Consider the following 22,752-nt stretch of genomic DNA (forward strand, 5'->3'; position numbering starts at 1 on the left):
GAGAAATTAGGAGGATAATGGCTGACGCCAAGAAAAACTGACCTCCGGGCTAAGCTACTAGAGGACCAAAACCTTGGTCATATTCAAAGGAGCGTCTGATGGCGCCGAAAGATTTTACACAAGAGAGCATAGACAGGCCTTCGGAAGAGATCAGGAGCATGGGTGAAGTTTGGCCAAAGACTTGTCATATTTCTCAGCACAATAAAAAAATAATAAAAGTAGAGGCAAACCGCTACCCACAATCGTAGGTGCATTATGAAATAGGGACATTTGGCCGGGCGGTGGTGTCGCACGCCTTTAATCCCAGCACTCAGGAGGCAGAGGCAGGCGTATCTCTGTGAGTTCGAGGCCAGCCTGGTCTACAAAGCGAGTTCCAGGAAAGGCTCAAAGCTACACAGAGAAACCCTGTCTCGAAAGACCAAAAAAGAAAAAGAAAAAAGAAAAAAAGAAAGAAATAGGGACATCTGGGTTTCGGCCGTGCTTTGGAGCGCTTGCTAAGGAGGCTGGGCCGGGATTAGGCTCAGGCATTCACCGGCAGAAGCACCGGGACGCCAAGAAGGCGAGCACCACGCTGTCACCGTGCAGTGCGAGCCCTCTGCGGACGCCCAGGAACGGCTTAGGGAGCCCAGAGACCCTAAGGCCCGCCCGCGTCCTCACCGCGCCTGCGCGCGGGCCAAGCGTGCGCCTGCGCCTGCGCAGCAGCGATAGAAAAACGTCAGCACGTACGCCGGCAGGGTCCTCGGCGCGGGAGGCGCTGGTCCTGCGAGGAGTAGCCGGCGGTCGGGCCGCGTGGGCTCTCACGAGGTTAGAGGTTTCCCGGCGTGGGCCCCTGGGGCTGGGGCCGCCGGGGTACGGCCCCTGTGGAGATGGAGGTCCAGGGGTGTGGTTCCGGTGCGAGCCGAGGCCCGCTGCAGGCCTCGGGCCCTGGGCCGCAAGTGGAGGTCTGAGGGTGGCGCGGGCCTGCGGGGTTCGCAGGGGGGCCCCAGGCGGAGAGTCCGGGGTGCGGGCCGGGGTCTTGGGACCCGGGTGGGGTCGCGGACCTCACGGTTCTCTGCACCCGCAGGCAGCTCGCGGCATCCGGCCGCGCAGGCCCGCTCAAGATGTCGTACATGCTCCCGCATCTGCACAATGGCTGGCAGGTAGACCAGGCCATCCTTTCCGAGGAGGACCGCGTGGTCGTCATTCGTTTCGGACACGACTGGGACCCCACGTGCATGAAGATGGACGAGGTTCTGTACAGCATCGCCGAAAAGGTAACGCATGAGCAGGATTCGCTCTGCTGGGCCCTGCCTGCCTGCCTGCCGCGCGGTTGGGACGCCTGATTCAAGGCGGAGTCCAGTGTTCTATACACACCCATTGACCCACAGAGAGGGAAAGAACGTGTTCACGAACACGTACGGGGAAGGGTTGTGCCGGAAAGTCAGTTTCTTAAACTTTGAAGGGATTTATGATCGCCCTCCTAAAGTACGTGACTCCTTGTGATGATGAATTTTGTTGTGATGATTGGGGAAGAGAATTGTTCTGAGATAGGTCTTGTATATAATCGAGACGGACCTTGAAGTCATTACCGTCCTGCCTCAGCCTCTTAGAGTGTTGGGATTACAGGTGTGCACCACTGTGGACCTTGATAGTGTTTCTTGAATTTACTAGGGCCAGGTGCAGCGGCACAAGCATTTACTCCAGCACTTTGGAAGCTGAGGCCGACTGATCTGAGTTCCAGACCAGTCAGGATTTAAGACCCAGTCTCCCCCCTCACTCCCACCCCCCAAAAAAAGAAAAAAAAACAGAGTTACTGTATCGTGTGTATAGTGAACAGAATGAATTTGAGAGTGTTGGAGTACTTAAGTAGCCTAGTTTAACAGGATTGGCCTTTCCTTGGTACTTTATTGTATTTATAAATCAGAACTTCTAGGTTAATATTGTGGTAAACTTTTTAATTTTTTTTTCTTTTGCGAGAAGAGGGGGCAGCGGATTTATTGTGTAGCCCAGGGTAACCTTGAACTTTTTTTTCGTTCTCTGCCTTATCACAAGTCCTGGGATTATAGGCCTGAGCTCCAAAGCACTTTGGTTAGGAGGTTTATTCTCTTTCTGTGAATTCCTTTTGACAGTTTTAGGATAACTTACTTAGACTTTTGTAATTGTAACAATAGGGCCAGTGACAAAGACAGTAAAGTAATAAAATATTTAATGATAGTATTCTATGAGTAATTTGAATATTCTTTAGTTTTCTTATTTTTTATTGTCTTGAGACAGGGCCTCCCTGACTAGCTCTGGAACTTGTGTAGACCTCACAGACATCCTTAACTCCTTTTTCCTCACCTCCCAGTGCTAGGATGAAAGGCATTTGCTACCGTGCCTAGCCTGAGAGTTTGTTTTAAAGAATAAACACTAATAGAAATGCTGAAACTTTTCCCTCTCACGGAGGCTAATGTAAGCTGGCTTAAAGTAATTCTTACCTTCCAAATGGCTCTCCCATAGCATTATTACTTCATTTACCTGTGCTGCAAGTGAAGCCAGGGCCTCAGACATGCCAGGCAAGGGCTCTACCACTGAACCACAATCACCATACCAAAGAAACTCTGTGGAGGAAGACCTAGGTGTGTGTCTCTGTAGGAAAGGCAGCATTATTTGGCTCTCCGTGGATTGGTTTCTGTTTTTGGATTTAGGAGAGGACAGTAGAGGACAGTCCTGACATTTTAGTCATCACAGATGTCTTCAGGGATGTTGGTCTGGGCGGGGCACAGGAAGCCTTGTTAAAGAGGGTGGGTCCCAGGGAATTGGGGGGGGGAGATGGGGGGCGGGAGCAGAAATTTGGCTCAGGGCAACAGTACTTCTCAGCCATCCCTGCCCTGTTCCTCTTGGACTCCAGGACAGTGAAGACCTGAGGGTGTGGCTAGGGCTGAGAGAACATTTCTCTCCCATGCTGGCTGTTTTGCCAGTCAGGGCTAGAGGTAAGAATGCGGTGGTTGGATCCATTACACCAACAATGCTGAAATTCTCTGAAGCAGCACTAAAAGCAAGTCTGCGCTGTTGGATCTGTGTCAGTTAGGGACAGCTGTTCCCTAACTGTCCTAACCTGCAGCCTCGGGTGGGGTTTCCTGTCAGGATGACTTGGGTATGATGATGCCCTTGGCTTTTCCCAGCCAAGTAGAACTTTTTTGCCGGAAGTGTTCTCTTCTCGTTGTACTGTGTACGGTGCAGGTGGAACTGTCAGCTCTACTAGACATGTGTTGTATTTGCTTGGGGGCACATTAGTCTCATTTTAAAATATTTTCTTTGGTCTCTTAAATTGCTTTTTCTTTTGTCCTAAATTTGATTACAGTTTGTTTTTCAAGACAGGGTTTCTCTGTGTAGTCCTGGCTGTCCTGGAACTTGCTTTGTAGACCAGGCTAGCCTCAAAGTCACAGAGATCCTCCTGCCCTGCCTCCCTAGTGCTGGGATTAAAGGCGTGTGTCACTACTGCCCAGCCTTGATTGCGTTCTTAATAACTTCTCCACTTTTCCCTTTTTTAAAACTTTCTGGTGCTGGCATGCTAGGCAGGTGGGCTATGTCCTCCAGTTTCCTTTTATTTTTCCGTTTTGTGTGTGTGCTCGCACATGCATGCGCACCACCACCACCACCACCACCACCACCACCACCACCACCACCACCACAGATGGTGGCCCAAGGTATTAGCAATAATCCTCAGTCCGTCTTCCACCTCATTATCCATTGAGGCAGGGTCTTTCCTTAAAACTAGAGCTTGCCACTAAGGCTAGTCTCACCAGCCATCGTGATCCTAGGGTTCCTCTGTCTTCACCTTCCAAGACTAGAATTACAGAAAGGCCATCATGCCTTCTTGGTAGTTATGTGGGTTTCTGGGGTTCTGAACTTGGGCTCTGCAAGCTCTCTAATCACTGAGTAATCTTTTCCTGTCCTTAGTAAGCCTTTAATACTGTGTTTTAGTATAGTTATTAAAAATGTAATTTGAAATAAATTGAAAAGACTACTATTAATGTTTTGCTTTCTTAGTATAATGGCAAAATATAAATTCATATTTCTGGAAACTGGGGGAACAGAAATTTTTGAAATTTTAAGATTTTAGTATAAAGAACAGTATAACTATTTGAAAATCTCCCTCTGCAGAAATGGAAGATAGTGGGAGATCTTTCTCATCTTGTATGAGTCCTGTTTGGATATCCCAGCTGTTTTAAAGTGAGTAAAAGTTCCGTGTGTTCAGGCTGGACTTGAGTGTCCCATTTCTCCTAGAATGTGTTCATTAGCCAGTGTGCTTCTTGCAGTGCCCACCTCCACCTGATGCTGGACTAGTTTTGAATTAAATAGTTAAGGAAGAAAGGTAGTAGGGAGCAGGTATCCTTAAAGATCTAGAGCTTACTGAGTAAGTTCTCTGTAAAGCTGATTACATGCGACTTTGAAGAGAGACTATTTCATGAACCTGTGATCTCTTTCCCAGTGGGTGGGAATATACTTTGCTACAAAAGTACTCTAGGAATTAGTATTCCTTTAATACTGTGACACACAAAAATAATGAGTCATTTAGTTTTGTGTGTTAAAAAGTCCATACAAATGGCATTTAAAATATCTTCTGGGATACATTGACATGTAATGGCATGTTCTGAAAGAAACTTACATTGTGGCTGGTGAGATGGCTCAGCAGACGGAGGCATTGCCACACAGGAACCCACATCCAAGTCAAGGAAAGAACCAGCTCCACAAGTTGTTCTCTGACCTCCACACATGTGCTGTGGCATGTCTGTACCATATACACACATGAATATAAATGTACACAAGCTAAAATTTTAGAAAACTGACAAGACAAACAATGTTTATAGAGCTTTTAAAGAATGCTGTCAAGGAGCCTGTCTTCTGCATGGCAGTGAGGACTGATCTTTGGAGTCAGCACTCAGCTAGACGAGGAGTCTCAGACACAGAAGAGTGTGGACTTTGTGTTATTGTGGAGCTTGTGAAAGACTTCTCTGCCCAGACACAAGCTTGTTAGGAAGCACATACAGATGTTGCCCATGCTTTTTAAAGTTCCATAACTTGTGGGAAATAAATATACAGAGCATATACAAAGCAATATTTTTCCATTTTTATATTTTTCAAAACGGTTATTGGAGAAAAAAGTAGTGGACATCTACTTTAATCTGTTTTATATAAAACGGGAGTGGAAATTTTAGTGAACTGCAAATTGATAAATGGGTGGACAGTAAGTAGCAGGAGAAACAGTGCTGCTGAGTTTATATTCTAGCCCACATGGAAGCAAGAGCCAGAGTGCAAGCAGCCCCCATTTTGAGATACCTTGCACACACTGCTGTTGCAGATAGAATCCAAGAAGGTGCAGGAGTTAGCAGGGGAGGTCTGATGCTATGCTAGTACTTTCTCGCCTAATTGTCACGTGAGTATATAGCCTCATTGGCAGAGAACCCATCCTCACTAGAAGGACCAGTCTTTGCCAAGACCCTGCTCCCAAGGTCTTGTGGATAAGAGCCTCTGCAAGCTTGAGTACAGAGTTAAGATCATGTCATTACATTAGGGTTCCGTAGCCAGGACTGACTGTTAAATCGTATTCTTCAAAGATGCAGTTATAATGACGGTGCTGTGTTTCTTGAGTTTTGAAATACACCTTTGTGTCAATTCCTCGAGGCAAACGTGGTTGGTGTCGCTTGTGCTCCGTGGCATCCTCTCTGGTTCTCGAGTCTGATAGGCCTCTCTGCTGCCAATATGAACATCCGCCGTGCTCGGCCAGATGACCTGATGAACATGCAACACTGCAACCTCCTTTGCCTTCCTGAGAACTACCAGATGAAGTACTATTTCTATCATGGCCTCTCTTGGCCCCAGCTCTCCTACATTGCTGAGGATGAGGATGGGAAGATCGTGGGTTATGTCCTGGCCAAAATGGAAGAGGATCCTGATGATGTCCCTCATGGACACATCACCTCACTGGCTGTGAAACGCTCCCACCGGCGCCTTGGCCTGGCCCAGAAGCTGATGGACCAGGCCTCACGGGCCATGATTGAGAACTTCAGCGCTAAGTATGTATCCCTGCATGTCAGGAAGAGCAACCGAGCAGCCTTGCACCTTTACTCCAACACCCTGAACTTCCAGGTTAGTGAGGTGGAGCCCAAGTACTATGCAGATGGAGAAGATGCCTATGCTATGAAGCGGGATCTCTCCCAGATGGCAGATGAGCTGAGACGGCAGCTGGTGCTGAAGAAGGGCAGATACGTGGTCCTGGGCTCCAAGGAGAACCAGGGCAGCACACCCGGTTCCGAAGAGGCCTGTCAGCAGGAGAACCTGGCCGGAGAGGATAGTGGCAGTGACAGCAAAGACAGCACTGATGTCCAGGACAGCTTGCAAGACCTGGAGTCCACCCCCTAGAGCCCGCTGGAGCAGCACGGTTCTTGTCCTTTAGCCTGGCTAAAACACGTTTCCGAGGAACCTGCCTGTGCTCTCTACCTACTCTGGGGTCATCTCACAGTGATCCAATGGCTTCTCGTTTTCAGTGCTTAGCAGCAGCCTTGCACATAGCCTCCGCTGATCATGAAGGCGCTCCTGGACACAGAACCTCTGTGCAGGAGCCAGGGAATCTCGGGGACTGCCATCGCAGCACCTTCCTTGACTTCTTCCATGCTGCCGTTGTATTCTGTTTGCAGTTGTCCTGCACTGACTGTGTCTCCTGGAGGTTTTGCCTAGAATGCCAAACAGGAAGTAGGGACAACTTGGAAGCTCCCCAGCTTTCAGCGTTTGCCATTATTTATCTGGGTTTTCATTCTTGAGTAGGCAGGGCCGTCAAGTCAGTCCTTGTGCCCTCTGCCTCTGCCTGGTGGAAGTTACCTCCTCTGGCTTTCTCTGTCTGGAAACTGCCTGTGCCCTGCCCTCCCTCCTTTTGAAGAATGTTCCCTTTCCCAGTGGGAAAAGGCGCTAGGTATCGGACTTCTACTCAAGCAGAAATCAAATTGTAATCTCTAACCTGAAAAAAATAAAAATACTAGAAAGGAATACACATTCGTTGTGGGAATTCATTGGTTAATCCTTACCTAGTACTCTGTGTTTGGTCCCCAGGCCACCTCAGTGGAGGTAACAAATTCCACCCTTAGGGTTTAGGGTTGATCTCAAAGCTGTGATACAAAGGAAGGGGAAAGGCCCTGTGATGTCACTGTCTTCTGGTGACCTGCCGTTTCCTTATTCAGTGAAGAATAGGAAATAAGGCCTTTTAAAAAGATTTGCCATAAACCAGCATCTGGTGTGGAGAATTATGAGAGAATGTTGAATTAGAATATTTGTGTGCTTATTTATAAAATAGATGAGGATTTCATTTTTGAGAGAACATGGTTCCTCTTACCAGTTTCTATTTTATTTGGGGCACTGGAGAGTCTAGATGTCTGAATAATCCCCACTCTGAAAGGTATTCTGACCTTTCATTGGATTAGCAGTTCATACTGTAGAAGGCAGAGTTAGTCCTTTTCTTATTGATAATTTAAATTTGAACTTTGTTGTAATGCATATGAAATGTGGAGTATTTCTGCTTTGTGACACTTAAGATTAAGCAGTGTGATGACACACCCCTTTGATCCCAGCACTCTGGAGCTAGAGGCAGGCAGATCGCCTTGAATTCCAAGCCAGTCTGATGTACAGAGCGAGTTCTGGGCCAGCTAGGACTACACAGTAAGACCTTAAAAAAAGAGAAGAACTTGCCAGGGAACTGGAGCTTTGGCTTGTGAATGTCTTCACCTTAGCCCCTCTCTAGGACCATGGAAAAAACACAGCAGATCCATGTTGGCTGTTCACCCCATAGAACAGGGGAGTGAAGGCTGAAGAGATGCTTTCCTTCCCTGCCCACCTCTTCATCCTTTCCTGTCCTGTCTCTAGGGACTTCCTCCCCTCAGAACTTTTTATGCAGCTTTTCCCTGTTTTGCCCTGTCATCTGTGACCGCCCAGGAGTCAGTCAACAGAGCTTCTTAGTCTTGTCTGACTTGAGTTTTCAGTGACCTCAACACAAGGGCCTCCTCATTGGTTGGGTTTTGGTGTTGGAGATTACAGTGCAGGCCTCACACACCCTAAACATTTGCTCTGCAAAGGGCTTCCACACAAACATTAAAGCACCAGCACCAATACCACCTGTGCTTGAGCCCTGCTGGAAGCAAATGGTGGCCATGAAGTAGTCTTCTCCAGCCCAGTGTCAAGTCCATCCCAAGCCTTCGAGCCATTGTTCCGATGCTTAGTTTTCTTAAACTCGTTTTGTACCTACTAGACTTGGATACCTTGGTAGCCCAGCCAGTGTGCAGGGCCCTTGCACGCTGGCCTGAGAAGAATTCCTAGTTTTACTTTCCCATCCAGGAGCTAGATGATGGGATTTGGCTGCTCTTTTGTGTCTGTCTCCACTCTCTCCCAGCCCCCCCCCCCTTTGGTGTTTCTAGATGGGCTTTTTCTGTAGTCCTAGGTGCCCTGGAACTCACTCTGTAGACCAGGCTGGCCTTGAACACAGATCTGCCTGGCTTTGATTCCCACATGGATGTGTCTTTGTCCTTATAGGCAGAGTTCTCTCTACATGAATGACTCCCACCCTCTGCAATTCTGCCTCTGCCTTTTTAAGCAGAACAGTTTCTTCATGACTCAGCTCAGGAAATCTCATCCAGAGGTGTTTGGGACAGACCTGGGTCCAGTTTCAGCTCTGCTGTTTTCCATAGGTCTTGGGGCCACATAACAATCTTTTTGAGCCTTGATTTTGTATGTGAAATACTAACAAGTTCTCCAGGACCGTTGAACTAGAATCCATGAGTGACAGGTTCCTTGCATGTAGTAGACGTTTTTGAGCTGATCTGCCCTGAAATGTTTATGGAAGTCCTTACAGTATGTGTTTGACATGAGGCCTTCGTCTAATGATGATGGGCCAGACTAAACTTGAAGACAGGAGAAATATTGGTATCTTCAAACAGGTTGGTGTTTATTCAGGTGCTCTCCCTGGTCCCTAAATGCCCCCATGTTTAAATGATTGTGTGGTTGGTACTTAACTGTGTGTTTGATCCTGAGCAAGTTGAAGAGAAAATGGAATGCAGCCTCACTCTTAATCTCGTGATTCTGTGGCCTCAATTTTTGTAGTGAGCTATTTTATTTTTAAGTAAACCAGAATAGAGTATGTTTACTTTGAAAGCTGGCTCCTGGTGACCTGGCTAATGGTTTTAATATGGATATGATGGGAAAGCAGAGTTTCAGAAATATTTTCAGTGAGAATGAGATCCAACTAAGGTGTGTGCATGATGTATGAGGGCCCAATGTTAAGGGTTTCTGGAGTGATTAAGAGAAAAGCACACATCCCTGTGCACTGTGATCTGCAGATGGTAATGTACACATACCTTCATGCACCATGGCATGCATGACATGTACACGGCATATACTGCTTATGTGCTGTGATGTATTGACAGTGGAGCGCACACATGCACAGTGCACCATGTACATGTTTAAGATCTCCATTAAAGCTAAAGACAAGTGGAGTCCTTGTTAAATGTAAACTCTCACAGGTGGTAGATTTAATTTCCTTACCAATTTTCAAAATGCTACCAACAATAGAGTGCAGTGAATGCCTGTCATGCTCTCAGTGTGGTGTTCTCTAGCTTGCCTTTGTGCTGTATCATTGGAAGCAGATCCCAGATGCCATGTTCACCGTAAATTTTCTAAGCTGGATTCGGGGTGGGAGTTTCTGTGGTTCTGTCAGTCCAATCCAGGGCTTTGCATATGCTAGGCAGGTGCTGCACCCTGGCCTACATTCCCAGCTGAGAAGTTGAGAGTTTGGTTTGTGTTTGCAGGTGGCTTGGTGGGGGAGCACACTGGGGATTGAACCTAGGACCTTGCATACAGAGCAAACACTCTTATCACTAGGGTATATGCCCATCTGTAGGTTTTAAGAACAATAGTCATATTAAGAGATAAGGAAATGGGCATAATGGTGCATACCTGCCATCTCAGAGCATGGGAGGCTGGGGCAGGAGGGTCACAAGTTCAGGGCCTGCCTGGGCTTCCCTGAGTTCAAGTGAATTGAGGTCAGTGAGGGAAATTTAGTGAGACCCTATTTCAAAATGGGAAGTAGGAAACGCCAGAGATAAGTTCATTGGTAATATGCTTGCCTCGTTCGTAGGCACGAGGCCCTGGGTTCAATCGGCAGTGCCACAGAAGGAGAAAAGCACTAAAGTGTTCTTAGCCAGGTGAGGTTAGTGCACACCTGTAATCCCTGCACTCTTCAAGATCATCTTGAACGACAGAGCAAATTTGAGGTCATCCTGGGCTATATAAAAGATCCTATCTCAAACAAACCCCAAACATACAGGACATGGAAAATCCTGTTTTGTGGGTGTGCCACAGCACAAATGTGGCCAGAGGACAACTTGGGAGTTAGTTCCCTTTATCATGTGGGTTGCAAGGGTCATGAGGTTGTCAGGCTTGAGGGCAAGAGCCCTTACCTGTTGAACATCGAGTGAATACCAAGTCAACAGTATTGACGCTTCGGGGATGTTAAAGCGACTTAGGAAAAACATGGAGTCGGGCTTGGGTATATACTCATGTATGACCTTGTGCCAGCTAGTGACTTACTCTCTGAGGGCAGCCTTTTAAGGTTCTTGTGAAGATAAAATGAGACAAGATGTCCAAGAATGGGTGTGTGTGTGTAGCAAGATGGCTTATTAGCAGGTAGAAGCAGGTGCCCCGTAAGCGTGATGACCTGAGTTCAATCGTCTGGGCATCTCCGTGGTGACAGGAAGAACCTGGCTCCTAGAGTTGTCCTCTGACCTCCTCATCCCTACACACAGACCCACGAGAATTAAGTTCTTAAAAGGGTGAATGGAAAATGGGAAAGGAGGTTGTTGGTTGGTTGGTACCACTCCTGGTCATGGCAACCTGTCACTGATGTCCTCAGCTTGTATATATGTCTCCAGTCCACATGTTTCCCAGTGGCTGTCATGTAACCTTGTCCCTATGAATAGAGAGCAGTCATGGACTTAGGGCCCACCTCCTCATCTTGACCCTGACTGACTTCATCTGCCGTGACCCTTTTTCTGGAATCACTTCTCAGTTTGGGGGTTAAGAATTAGACTCCTGGGGCACAGTTCAACTATGACATGCCTAAGTTATGCCTTTACAGTACACAGAGCATTTTAAAGGAAGAAATCCTACTCTGGGTCTAAGGCTGTTTAAGATTTATCCTTAGGAAATGGTGAAATATGTACATAAATTTAAAGGTAACATGCATAGAGGATTTATTGATAATCCTAGAACCTCAGGGAGAAAATAACCATAGAGTGCCGAAATATGGTGTGGCCATTGGATGGAGTATTGGCAGCTAAAACAGCAGTCTTCGGTGAAGGCGAAAGATACGGCTCAGTTAGATACGGCTCACTCGCCTACCATGCACAAAGCCCCGGGTTCCAGTTCCAGTATCACTGAACCAGGGCTCAGGTCAGCTTGTAGTCTGAGCACTCGGGCAGGAGGAGAAGTTCAAGGTCATCCTTAGCTGCACGGCAGATCGAGGCTAGCCTCTCTTAAAAAAATGAAGTATGTCTTTGGAAATTTACATGAGAATGCCTACAGTTGAAGCAGGACATAGATGAGTGTGACCACGTTTTGTTAAAATGGTGTAGTTTTAGATGTACCTAGGAGAGATGGGGCAGGACTTCTCTTCTGAGTGGGATTTAGGATGATTTTAATCTCATGGTTTTATTTTTTCTGAACTGATGAATTTGGACTAGAAAATTCTTCAAAATAGAAAGTTTAGCTCATGGGATAGTAACTGTCAGTATTTGTAAGCATTGAAGCAAAAGCAACTGGGGAGAATGGATGGTTAACTCTTACAGGCATGTTTAATGCATGTAATGAGTATTTGTCAAAGTTCAAACTTATAAAAATGCATGTGGCTTGTTGGTGAGTGAGTGAGAGCGCTGTGGACGTTTTCTGCAGGACTATTAACTTGATGCCTGAGACAAGTTTAATTTGTAAGTGACTTAGAAATGCCACAGTTGTAAGTAAGTAGCACTAGCCGGGATCCTGGCAGCTCCATGGGACAAATATTTAATAACTAGTTTGAAAAAATGCCCAATTACACAGAATCTTGTTTTTGCTTTAATTTGCTTTTATGAAATGAAAGCCAATTTATTTTTTTTTTATTTTGGTTTTTTAAATCTCTTTCTAGGTTAAAAATTTTGCAGTTATTTATCTTGTGGATATCACAGAAGTACCTGATTTCAACAAGATGTATGAGTTGTACGACCCGTGTACTGTCATGTTTTTCTTCAGGTATGCTATCTGAAAGTTGTCACTGACGTGGAAGACTGTTGGCTTGGGAGTTTGACAGGACAGAGGCTTTGTTTAGAAGGAAGTCAGTTGTGCAGTTTTACCTTAGGCAGTCAATGTGAATCTTTGAAATGATTCCAAAGTAGCAATCCCAGGTTTAACATTCACTCAGTAACAGAATACACATTTGAAATACAGTGCAGAAACTGGTGTGAAGTCTAATTAAATGGAAGACATTCTTACTGGCATTTAAGATGCCTTCAGAGAAAATCTGCTGATGAATAAACCTTTTAAAAAGTAACTTCACTGGTTAAGTATTATCATTGACTTTATTTGGTGTCCTTTGATAAACTCAAGAAAACCTGAACTTAACTACTTCGCTTATACAATCCAAGATTGTTTCATCATCTCAAACACTCTGCTGGAGATTTGGAAAGACATCTCCATTTGACATTGGCACTGCTCGTCAAAAGTTTTTTCTATATATAGTTACTAAAGAAGTTGGTGTATAGTCACAGAACTCCAAAAGTACTGTCCAAATTGATAAGCAGGGTTGTGTGTTTCACCTTGTACAGAGACTTAGCAGTGTGAATTGGCTCTCATTTATGGATTTACGGTTCTGGAGGTAAGCAGGGCCAACTGAGTCCCTGCCAGAGCCTCACAGGTTTGACTTGTAGGCTACGGAATTGTCTGGAGTCCCCTCTGGGTGTCTAAGGCTTCTTGGTGCTGTTGGTGGGAGCCACTCTGCTCTTAAAGGCTCCTCCACCACAATAGGACAGCATTTGTTGTCTGTCACAGTGAGTCCTTTTTATCCAGTCCTGCCTTCCAGCTCTACCTCTTAGAGGGGGGGTTAGATTCACCTGTGTAATCGAGATAATCTCCTTTTTAAAGCCAGCTGCTGAAGAGCTTGATGCATGTCTGGAATTTCCTCTGCAGTATCACGTGCCAGGGTCATAGGGAAGTATCATAGGATTTTACCTATTACTCCTCAAGATTATCATCCTTCCCATAAGCAAAGCAGGCTCTCTCCTGGGTTTTCAAGGACCCCTTAAGATCCCACACCTGGACCCAGCAATTCACAGTCCTCATCACTCGAGTCAGCATGGTTGAGTTCTGTGGCAGAAGCACAGCTCCAGCTATTAATCCCCTTTATCTCTGCTTCTGTGAGCTGAGACATAAGAGAGGCCTCCAGTAGTTCTGGCTCAGAGGAAATGGGTGGAAACGCCCCCCCCCCCCCCCCCACAGTAAGGCTCCACGAGCTTCTTAGGTAATATGGCTTGGTATTACCCTTCTAGCTGTGTTTTATCTCTGGGAAGGGGTCTGACCAAGTCCCCTTCTTTGTGATTGGTGCTTGTAACTGAGCAGGTTGACCAGCCTCTTGTAACCACAGTGGGCGCCATTCTCTTCTCCTCTCCACAGCCCTTTCTGTCCTTCACAGTTTGAGGGTGCAAGTTAAGCAGAGGAAGTGTTCTCTACTGGGTGACTTCTGAATAGGAAATGATGTTCCAGCTTCAGATGCCTTCTGTAGACTGGGAAGGCTACCCACCCTTGGGAGACACACCCACTGTTATCTCCTGTGTGTGAGTGCTCTGACCTATGGTCATTCCAGGCCTTCAGCATGAGTTGTGATGGCCATGTCCTTGTCCCTTTTCTGTGCCACATATTCAGCTGCCATTGCAGAATCTCAGCATCTTCTTATCTGCAGAGGCTGGGAATTTAATCTTCTCACTAACAGCCTTGTGCCTATTCATCTCCTTCTACTGACAGTGAGGAAGCTGGCAGCACTTCCTTGTTTGGAAGTCGAGTCTCTACTAGATACACAAGAACATCATGGCCGAGTTCTGCTTTTCATACAACCATGGGACACAGTTGTTCCCAGTGTGCAACCAAACTCCCCTTTCCTCTTTGAGAAACAAGGTCCTCACTTCAGGTGGGACAGGAGGGATCATCATAGAAAAAAGGTTGTAGGGAAGAATGTTGTGTAGATAGGGACGTAGCTGGCATATTTGAGGTCTCTAAGACAGATGGTGTACTCAGAAAAGAAGACAAACTTCCTTTTCCCTCTCTAACCCAAAGTTCTAGAACACGGGTCAAGAGCAGTCACTTTATGCACCAGTATGCACACTCTCAGGACTAGGACAGAGTATGAGAAGCCAGGCTCCTCTTTTTACAGAACCTTTGCAGAGACATAACTAACTGATCAAGAAGCCTATCTAAATTACACAGAGCTCCAGGTATGCAAAAGACTGGTCATGTAGAGTGTGCTCAGCACAAATATACACAAAGAGTAAGCCATGGAGCCCAGCAGGGCTGCTGTGGTGTGGGTGGTAGGCGATGTGGGTGTCTGCCCATTCCTGGGCTAATTGAGGACATGGAATGCTGCCCTGAGAGCAAATGTTTGACACGCGGAAGTTATGTCAAACTGACCTCCTCACTGCTCTCAGAACTAGTGGAGCGTGATCATGGACTATAGCTGAAGCTGGATGCATGATCCTGTAGAAGTGAACAATTAAACTAAAAAGTAGATTTTTAGCAAATTTGGAAAAATTCATGCAAGTGCAACAGGAGTTAACATCAGAAAGTACAAATACAGGTTCCTAAGGGAGTGGGGTGAGGGGATGTATCCTCTGAAGGGTTATTTGCTTCCCAGTCACAGCAGACAAGGACATGCAAGGTCACCATTCTCAACTCACAGTTACAAGGCTTTTGGTAAATCTGTACCAAGTTCCTGTAAGCAAAACATGAAAAAGTTACACATTGCTTTTTCAGGAAAATTAGTGCAACTCTCTGGAAAAGTACTTGTCTTTCCAAGTGATAGAACTGTCTTTTGGCCTTTGTAGTCTTAATATGTACAATTGCAGGACACTTGTAGAATATTATTGTAAGGTGTGTTACTTTTGTTTATGTTGCATTTGTTCAACTCTGAAGCTGTGTTCCCTTGCCTGTCTAAGACACCTGATGGTCTAATGAAGAATGAATGGCCAATAGTGAGGCAGGAGAGAGAAATAGGCAGGGCTGGCAGGTAGAGAGTGTAAATAGAAGAAGAAATCTGGGAGGAAAAAAAGAAGTAGCCAGAGGAGGAGGAGGACTCCCGGGGCCAGCCACGCAGCTATACAGCAAGCCACGGAGTAAGAGTAAGATATACAGAAGAGGCCAGGCAGCAGCGGCACATGCTTTTAATCCTGGCAGAGCCAGGCGGATCTCTGTGAGTTCATGGCCAGCCTGGTCTACAGGCGAGATCCAGGCAAAACTACATGGAGAAACCCTGTCTCTGAAACAAACCAAAAAAAAGTTTACAGAAGTAGGAGAATGGGAAAAGCCTCGAGGCCAAAGATAGATGAGATAATTCAAAGTTAAGAAAAGCTGGCTAGCAACAAGCCAAGCCAAGGCCAAACATTTATAATTAAGAATAAGTCTCCCTGTGTGATTTATTTGGGAGCTGGGTGGCGGGCCCCCCAAAAGAGCAAAAACAACAACAGTACACAATCTAGCACTTGGGAGGCAGAAGCAAATGTGTCTATATAGTGAGTTCAGGGACAGTCAGAGCTATGTAGAGAAATCCTGTCTCCAAAATCTAAATTAAAAAAAAATATGTATATGAATGCACAGGAAACACAGAAGAGTGCACGAAGGTTGTGTGCCTGCTGCATTGCATTTCTAGGGAGTTCTTTTTTTTAACTTTTTAATTTTTTTTAAGATTTTTTTTTTTTTAATTTATACAGTGTTGTTCTGCCTGCACGCCAGAAGAGGGCACCAGATCTCATTACAGATGGCTGTGAGCCGCCCTGTGGTTGCTGGGATTGAACTCTGGACCTCTGGAAGTTAAGAGCAAGTGCTCTTAACCTCTGAGCCACCTCTCAAGCCCTGGGAATAATATTTAGTGTTTGTTTTTATCTGGTTTTGGACTGTGGTCTCTCTTGATGGTCTGTGCTTTTAAATGACATTATAGGCACTTAGAACAGCAGGGAGAATGGGCTTGTTTGTGGAATTCTCTTGTGAGCATTGCTGCTCTTTTCTCTTTCAGAAACAAACATATCATGATTGACTTGGGCACTGGCAACAACAACAAGATCAACTGGGCCATGGAAGACAAGCAGGAAATGGTGGACATCATAGAGACTGTGTACCGTGGTGCCCGCAAAGGCCGCGGGCTGGTGGTGTCGCCCAAGGACTACTCTACAAAGTACAGATACTGAGCGCTGCCCTCACAGGCTGTGCAAAGGACACTGGGAGCCTCTTCCATGTAGAAATACTCAGTTCTTCGTAGCCTTTGGGAGGGCCTGCAGCGAACATGGCTGTGGGCTGCAGGGTCCTTGAGATGAGAGTCATGGGGCCTTAAGTAGCTGAAGCAAATAAACATGGCGAAGGAACAGTGGCTGTCTGCTGTGTGCTTTACTCATCGTAGATGTCTTTACTCTTGAAGTGAAATCCAGGTGTTTGTCCCATGAGGCTGTCAAGTTCTGCATCCTCAAGTGGTTGCTAGAGCTGCTAGAACAAACTACCACAGACTGGGTAGCTTCCACAAAGACACATCTGCTTCGAGGTGTGAGCCTGAGGTAAAGGTGTTCTGGGGTTCCATTTGAGGTTGTGGGCCATCTGTCCTTGTCCCTTGGCTCTGGAGGTCACTGGCAGTCTTTGCTGATCCTTGGATTGAGGATATTTTATCCCAGTCTTTGCCATTTTCTTTACAAGTTTTCTCCTCATGTGTATGTCTGTCTCAAATACCCCCTAGTTATAAGAATACCAGCCACACATTGCCTGAGTCACTCCCCACTTCTGGACAACCTTATCTAAACTAATTACGTATGATAACCACTCCAAATAAAGTCATGGTCTGAGATACTGGGTTTAAAGCATCAGTATATGGATTTGGGGTGACATAACCCACAACAGGAACCAGACTGAAACTCACTCGGCATATAAAATAGCACAGTGAGCCAGGTGTGATGCACTCCTACATGCCAGCTGAGACAGGAAGATGGTAAGTCTGAGACCAGTCTGCTAAGCTCGTCTCAAACACAAAAACAGTGATTGTTTGGAGCTTTCCCTTCTATTTTAACACTCCTCAGATTGTGTCCATATCATGCTTCCAATGGAGGTGGGGGTCCTCATTCCTCCTGGTGGGAGGCCCCTATCTACATCACTTTCCTTGTTTCTTCTCTTTCCTGGTGATGTGGAGGGACATGGGTCTTCCCTGTCACCTCTCTGAACACATCCTCAGACGTGAAAGGTCAATATAAGAGGAACTGACCTTATGTCAAGCTTCCCATTGACTCAGGCTGGCCTCTGTACCTCTATGTCATCTTTTTCTCCATATGGAGTGGTGGCCACTCACTAGGCCCCTGGCAGATGGACAGTGCCTTCTGTTGTTAGTAAGCTGATCCGTTATTGTTAAAACTCAGGAGCGAAGCAAATTTCATACCTACATTTACAAATAAATACACTTGTCAAATGGACTAAGATATGGGCTTGGGATGCAACTCAGTGGTCGAGGTATTATGCATAATTCTTAGCACTACAAAAAGTAAAATTCATATGCAGATCTGCAATTTAATAACATTTAAAAAAGTATAGCCAAGCATGATGGTGCATGCTTGGGAAGCAGAAGCAGGCAGATCTCTGGTTTTGAGGCCAGTCTGGTCATCTGGTTTATGTAGTGAGACCCTTTCAGGAAAAGAGAAGTTTAGCTTTCTCACTGCCTAGGGATGGGTCCATATGGAGGTGTTCTAGATTTCCAACACAAAGTGACCCATGCCAGGGCTGACCACCAGCCCCTTCACAGCGGCGTTTCATGTGAACCTGCCTACTATCTCTGTAACAGATTCCCCACTGCACTATGTAGTAGACATTACCATTTCAGGCAGCAAAGGAGCTCACTCAGTGAGTGATCTAATACAGTAGCTACGGTGGCCCATGAGCACCAATGGGAGGTCATGCCTGATGTCCACAGAGATCCTGAGGAGATGGAGAAGGAAGAGCAAGCTGCTCCTCAGAAGGCTGTGACCAAGGAGGGATTTCAGGACGAATGGATGGTGCCAGTTCCTGAGTTCCCGGCTGTTCAGACTGCTCAGAACACATTCAGGTGCCCCTGTACCTGAGCCACTGAGGGCTGCACTGAAGCTCCCACCAAGTGGTCGCTGAAAGGTCAGCAAGGCAAAAGGGGGAGGGGAAACTTGCAGAGGGGATTCTCTATGAGAATCAGAATCCACAGTGCTTACAAGCTGGGGTAGTTACAGTCCAGAAAGGTGGGGGCCTGGATGGAAGGTAGAGTTCCCTTTTTTAGCCCACAGCTGACCACTGCTAGTGATTAGTTCTCAACGTTCCTAACGCTGTGCATTCTAATACAGTTCTTCATGTTGTGGTGACCCCCAACCATAAAATTATTTTTGTTACTTCATAACTAATTTTGCTACTGTTATGAATCATACGTATCTGTGTTTTCTGATTGTCTTAGGCAACCCCCTGTGAAAGGGTTGTTCGATCTCCAAAGGGGTCAAAACCCACAGGTTGAGAACCACTGGATTAGAGCATTGTTAAAAATATCAGGTGATCAATAAATATCTTCCCCTGCTGGCCATTACTGGGGTCCCTGGGGCAGGGCAGTCAAGAATCTAGAAAAACAAGATAATTTACTTCTAGAAACCAAATGACCACAATTAGCCATAGCTATTCTTCTCCAAGCACTTAAGCAAAATGGAAAGAAGATGGATGGAAAAGAGTTTATAATTAAAAACAAGAAAACACATGGTATAAAATTGGACATGGTGGCACATGTGTGTGATTACAACACTCAAGTAACAGTGGCAGGAGAAACTGGAGTTCAAGGCTAGTCTGAGCTAAAATACTATATCTTTAAAAAGTCAAAATTAAGTAAAACTATATCTCAGTATTATAAGTAGGTAGTTTAAAAAAAAATCTGTGACCCTGAACAACTAGCATATAACAGACATTGAGTATATTCCTGACATTCTTTTATCAAAGAAAGGGAAATGGCCAGAAAACATAAAAATATTCAACATCACCGTTCAGGAAGGAGATGGAATCAGCCACAGTTTGATTCCATTTCTGTGGTGGTCCACAGAGGCTTCCTAGTGAGACCTTACTCAGGGTCAGGGAATCTGAGCTTGCTTTACTCAGCAGTGCTGTGGGATGTTCTGAATGGCAAATGTGTTGCTAATTAGTCAATAAATAAAACACTGATTGGCCATTGGCTAGGCAGGAAGTGTAGGCGGGACAAGGAGGAGAATAAAGCTGGGAAGTGGAAGGCTGAGTCAGAGAGACACTGCCAGCTGCCACGATGACAAACAGCATGTCAAGATGCCGGTAAGCCATGAGCCATCTGGCAAGGTATAGATTAATGGAAATGGATTAATTTAAGCTGTAAGAACAGTTAGCAAGAAGCCTGCCATGGCCATACAGTTTGTAACCAATATAAGTCTCTGTGTTTTCTTGGTTGGGTCTGACGGCTGTGGGACTGGCAGGTGAGAGAGATTTGCCCTGACTGTGGGCCAGGCAGGAAAACTCAAGCTACACAGCAGGGCTGCACAATGGGATGATTTGACCACAGGTGTGGTTGCCAGGTGTTTGGAAAGGTCTAGACTTGGCTATACAGTGTGTTTTGATCTTGCAAGGGTGAGGTCTTTTGCCCCTCCCCTTGGTGTATTATAAAAAGCCTTTTTGAATAAAGCTCTGGGCGTCTGGGTATTGACCCAGGGCCCTCCTCAAGCTATCCCGTGTCTTTGTCTTTCTTACCGTCTCCTATCTTTCTACCTAATATTTCCCCATTCTTCTCTCCTCCGCCCAAGAACCCTTCCATAGGTGGAAGCAGGTAGGAGCTGGACTCCAACAGACTCCCACACATTTTTCTTCCCCTGGGACAGGCAATAACAAGTGCTGGTGAATATGGGCAGAAATTGTAATCTTCATAAACTGCTGGTGGGGCTATAATGGGATGTAGCCACATTGGAAAACAGGCATGTCCTTGGGAAGTTCAGTATGGTATTATAGTATAGCCCTGCCACCCCCCACCCCCACCCCTGAAAAGAACAAATGTCCACACAGAAACTTCTATTCAGAGCTGCCCAAATGTGGAAGCCCGGGTGTCCATCACTGGATGAACAGATGTAATGTGCAGATAAGCAAGTCTGTTCAGACAGAAAGTGGATAAGTGATTGCGTAGGACTTGGTGCGTTAATAGGTGGGTACATAGCAAATGGCTGTGGAGTTTCTTTGAGATTAGGAACATGTTCTAGAATTACTTACGTTGTTTGCACAATGAACATAAGGTCAAATAGTTCTTTACTGAATTAGGGTGAATTGTATTAAGCTAGATTACACTTTATTGATAATAGCTTTTCAGATGTTATGAGAAAAAGGAAAGCAAACAGTTAGCATTCCACGTTCCTTGTATACCTTTTGTTATCAGCTTGCTTGGACTGTCCTAACTGAATGAACAGACTGGCTTACACAAGGAAAATGGATTTTCTCAGTTCTAGAAGCACAAGGCCAAGGCTCGGAGACAGTTCAGCTTCAGAGGACAGCCTTCTCACTCTGTTCTCATGGCCTGTCCTTAGTGTGCACACAGAGAAAGAGCAAACTTCTGTCTCTCATGAGGACACCAGACCAGACCTCCTGGATCAGGGTGCTGCCCTTGTGACCTCATTTACCCTTAATTACTTCCTCAGAGGCCTTCTCTCCAAATAAAGCTGCGATGGGGTTGGCATACAAGCGTACCAGTTGAGGGAGTGTAAATATTCAGACCATCGCAGATACAGAAATTGGGTTCAGCTGGCTCTCAGTGACCATCCTCACTGGTGCTCCTGAAGTGCAGAACAGTTGACTTGATCTTGCATTCCTGCTTGGATCCTGCTGAAACCAGCTGGTGGTTTTCTCGGCACCTGGAGATTCGTCTCCAAACATTTCAGGATGCCTTTAGGTAATGTCCAGGAATTATCAAGGTAGAGAAGAGTAAGCTTGGAAGTAAACCGAGGGAGCTCAGAGGAGGATGGAGTGAAGTTGGCAGCGATCTACAGTGTCACGAGTGTACACCAGCAAAGCAGCAGCCTTATTGCAGAGCTGTTAGAAAAGACACTAAACAATGGTCCAGTGACGTGCACAGCACTGAGTTGTTGCTCCAGGGTCCCAGGTGCCAGCTGGTGAGCCCAGTACAGCAAATAGGAAGGTGCAGCTGGCTGTAGACTGCCTGTGCAGCCTTAGAGCAAACAAGACAAAAACCTAACACAGGCGCACACTGTTCACTCTGGTCCATTGAGGAGCCCTGAAGATGGGCAGCTCCAGATTGCTCTGGAACCACAGAGAAGGCTTGACAGACACAGTGTAGCACAGCAAGCACAGCCCAAAATTAAAGTAGGGGGGAGTCTCTTTGAGGGGTGTGATCCCATCCATTGTGGTGGTATTGTGTTCCCCAAAATATTGTGCACTCTAATAAACTTATCTGGGGTCAGAGAACAGAACAGCCATAATATTACACAGAGGTTAGGCAGTGGTAGCACATGCCTTTAATCCTAGCATTCCAGAGGCAGAGATCCATCCAGAGTTAAAAGACACACTGGAAACAGCCAAGTATAGTGACTCACGCCTTTAATCCCAGGAAGTAAAGCAGGAGGCAGAAAGGTATATAAGGTGTGAAAACCAGGAACTAGCCTGGTTAAGCTTTTAGGCTTTTGATCAACAGTTCAGCTGAGATTCATTCTGGATGAGGACTCAGAAGCTTCCAGTCTGAGCAAACAGGATCAGCTGAGGAATTGGCAAGGTGGGGTGGCTGTGGCTTGTTCTGTTTCTCTGATCTTCCAGCATTCACCCCAATACCTGGCTCCAGGTTTGATCTTATTAATAAGACCTTTTAAGATTCATGCTACAATCCATAAATTAAAATTCCAACTGATTAAAAACATAAAAATTGTACTTTCGTTGTTGTTGTTTTTGAGACAAAGTCTAACTCTGTAGCCCTGGCTGGCCTAGAACTCACTAAGTAGACCAGGATGCACAGACTCACAGAGATCTGCTGACCTCCGTTTCCTGGGTGTTGGGATTAAAAGAGACTCCCCACAAGCTGTTAATTTTAAATTAAAGCCAAAGGCAGGATAAGGAAAACAAGATGGATGAACATACAGAGGTTCATAGAAGGCCAATGAGAACTCATTTCTGGAATGTTTCGTATATCATCTCAATCTATGAGGGTTTTGTTTGTTCATTTTTTTTTGTTTGATTTTGATTTTGACACAGGTATCTACTATAGAGCCAAGAGTAGCCTCAAACTCACGGTCTTCCTGCCTCAATTTCCCTATCACAGTGATTGCAGGCATGTGCCACTGCCTAGCTTTCATGATTTTGATGATGAGGTCTCAGATGTGACTTTCTTCAAATAGCCGCTGAGACAGCTAAAATTACAATTATGGCTAAGATACTTTGAAATTTACCATAGTAATAGCAATATCATGATTTCAAATC

The 22,752-nt window shown here is 45.7% G+C and overlaps 2 protein-coding genes across 7 annotated transcripts; both read left to right on the forward strand.

The window, feature by feature from the left end:
• The first annotated feature begins 702 nt into the window (after positions 1-702).
• Positions 703-16,654, forward strand: Txnl4a (thioredoxin like 4A). Of its 6 annotated transcripts, none has more exons than XM_059246252.1 (4): positions 703-804; positions 1,064-1,253; positions 12,182-12,285; positions 16,307-16,654. In XM_059246252.1, exons 2-4 carry the CDS (start codon positions 1,101-1,103, stop codon positions 16,476-16,478), a joined length of 429 nt encoding a protein of 142 aa, XP_059102235.1. In that variant the 5' UTR covers positions 703-804; positions 1,064-1,100; the 3' UTR covers positions 16,479-16,654. The 6 variants fall into 6 exon arrangements, with proteins under 6 accessions (XP_059102235.1, XP_059102240.1, XP_059102239.1 ...); XM_059246257.1 differs by lacking the exon at positions 16,307-16,654 and adding an exon at positions 4,126-4,194; XM_059246256.1 differs by lacking the exons at positions 12,182-12,285; positions 16,307-16,654 and adding exons at positions 4,126-4,194; positions 5,647-5,690.
• LOC131895753 (N-alpha-acetyltransferase 11-like) lies at positions 5,725-7,009 on the forward strand. The gene has a single exon (XM_059246251.1). The coding sequence runs from the start codon at positions 5,725-5,727 to the stop codon at positions 6,382-6,384; it is 660 nt and encodes a 219-aa protein (XP_059102234.1). The 3' UTR covers positions 6,385-7,009.
• Positions 16,655-22,752: the final 6,098 nt, after the last annotated feature.

This window comes from Peromyscus eremicus, chromosome 19 (genome assembly GCF_949786415.1).
Source record: "Peromyscus eremicus chromosome 19, PerEre_H2_v1, whole genome shotgun sequence".
NCBI classification, from domain to species: domain Eukaryota; kingdom Metazoa; phylum Chordata; class Mammalia; order Rodentia; family Cricetidae; genus Peromyscus; species Peromyscus eremicus.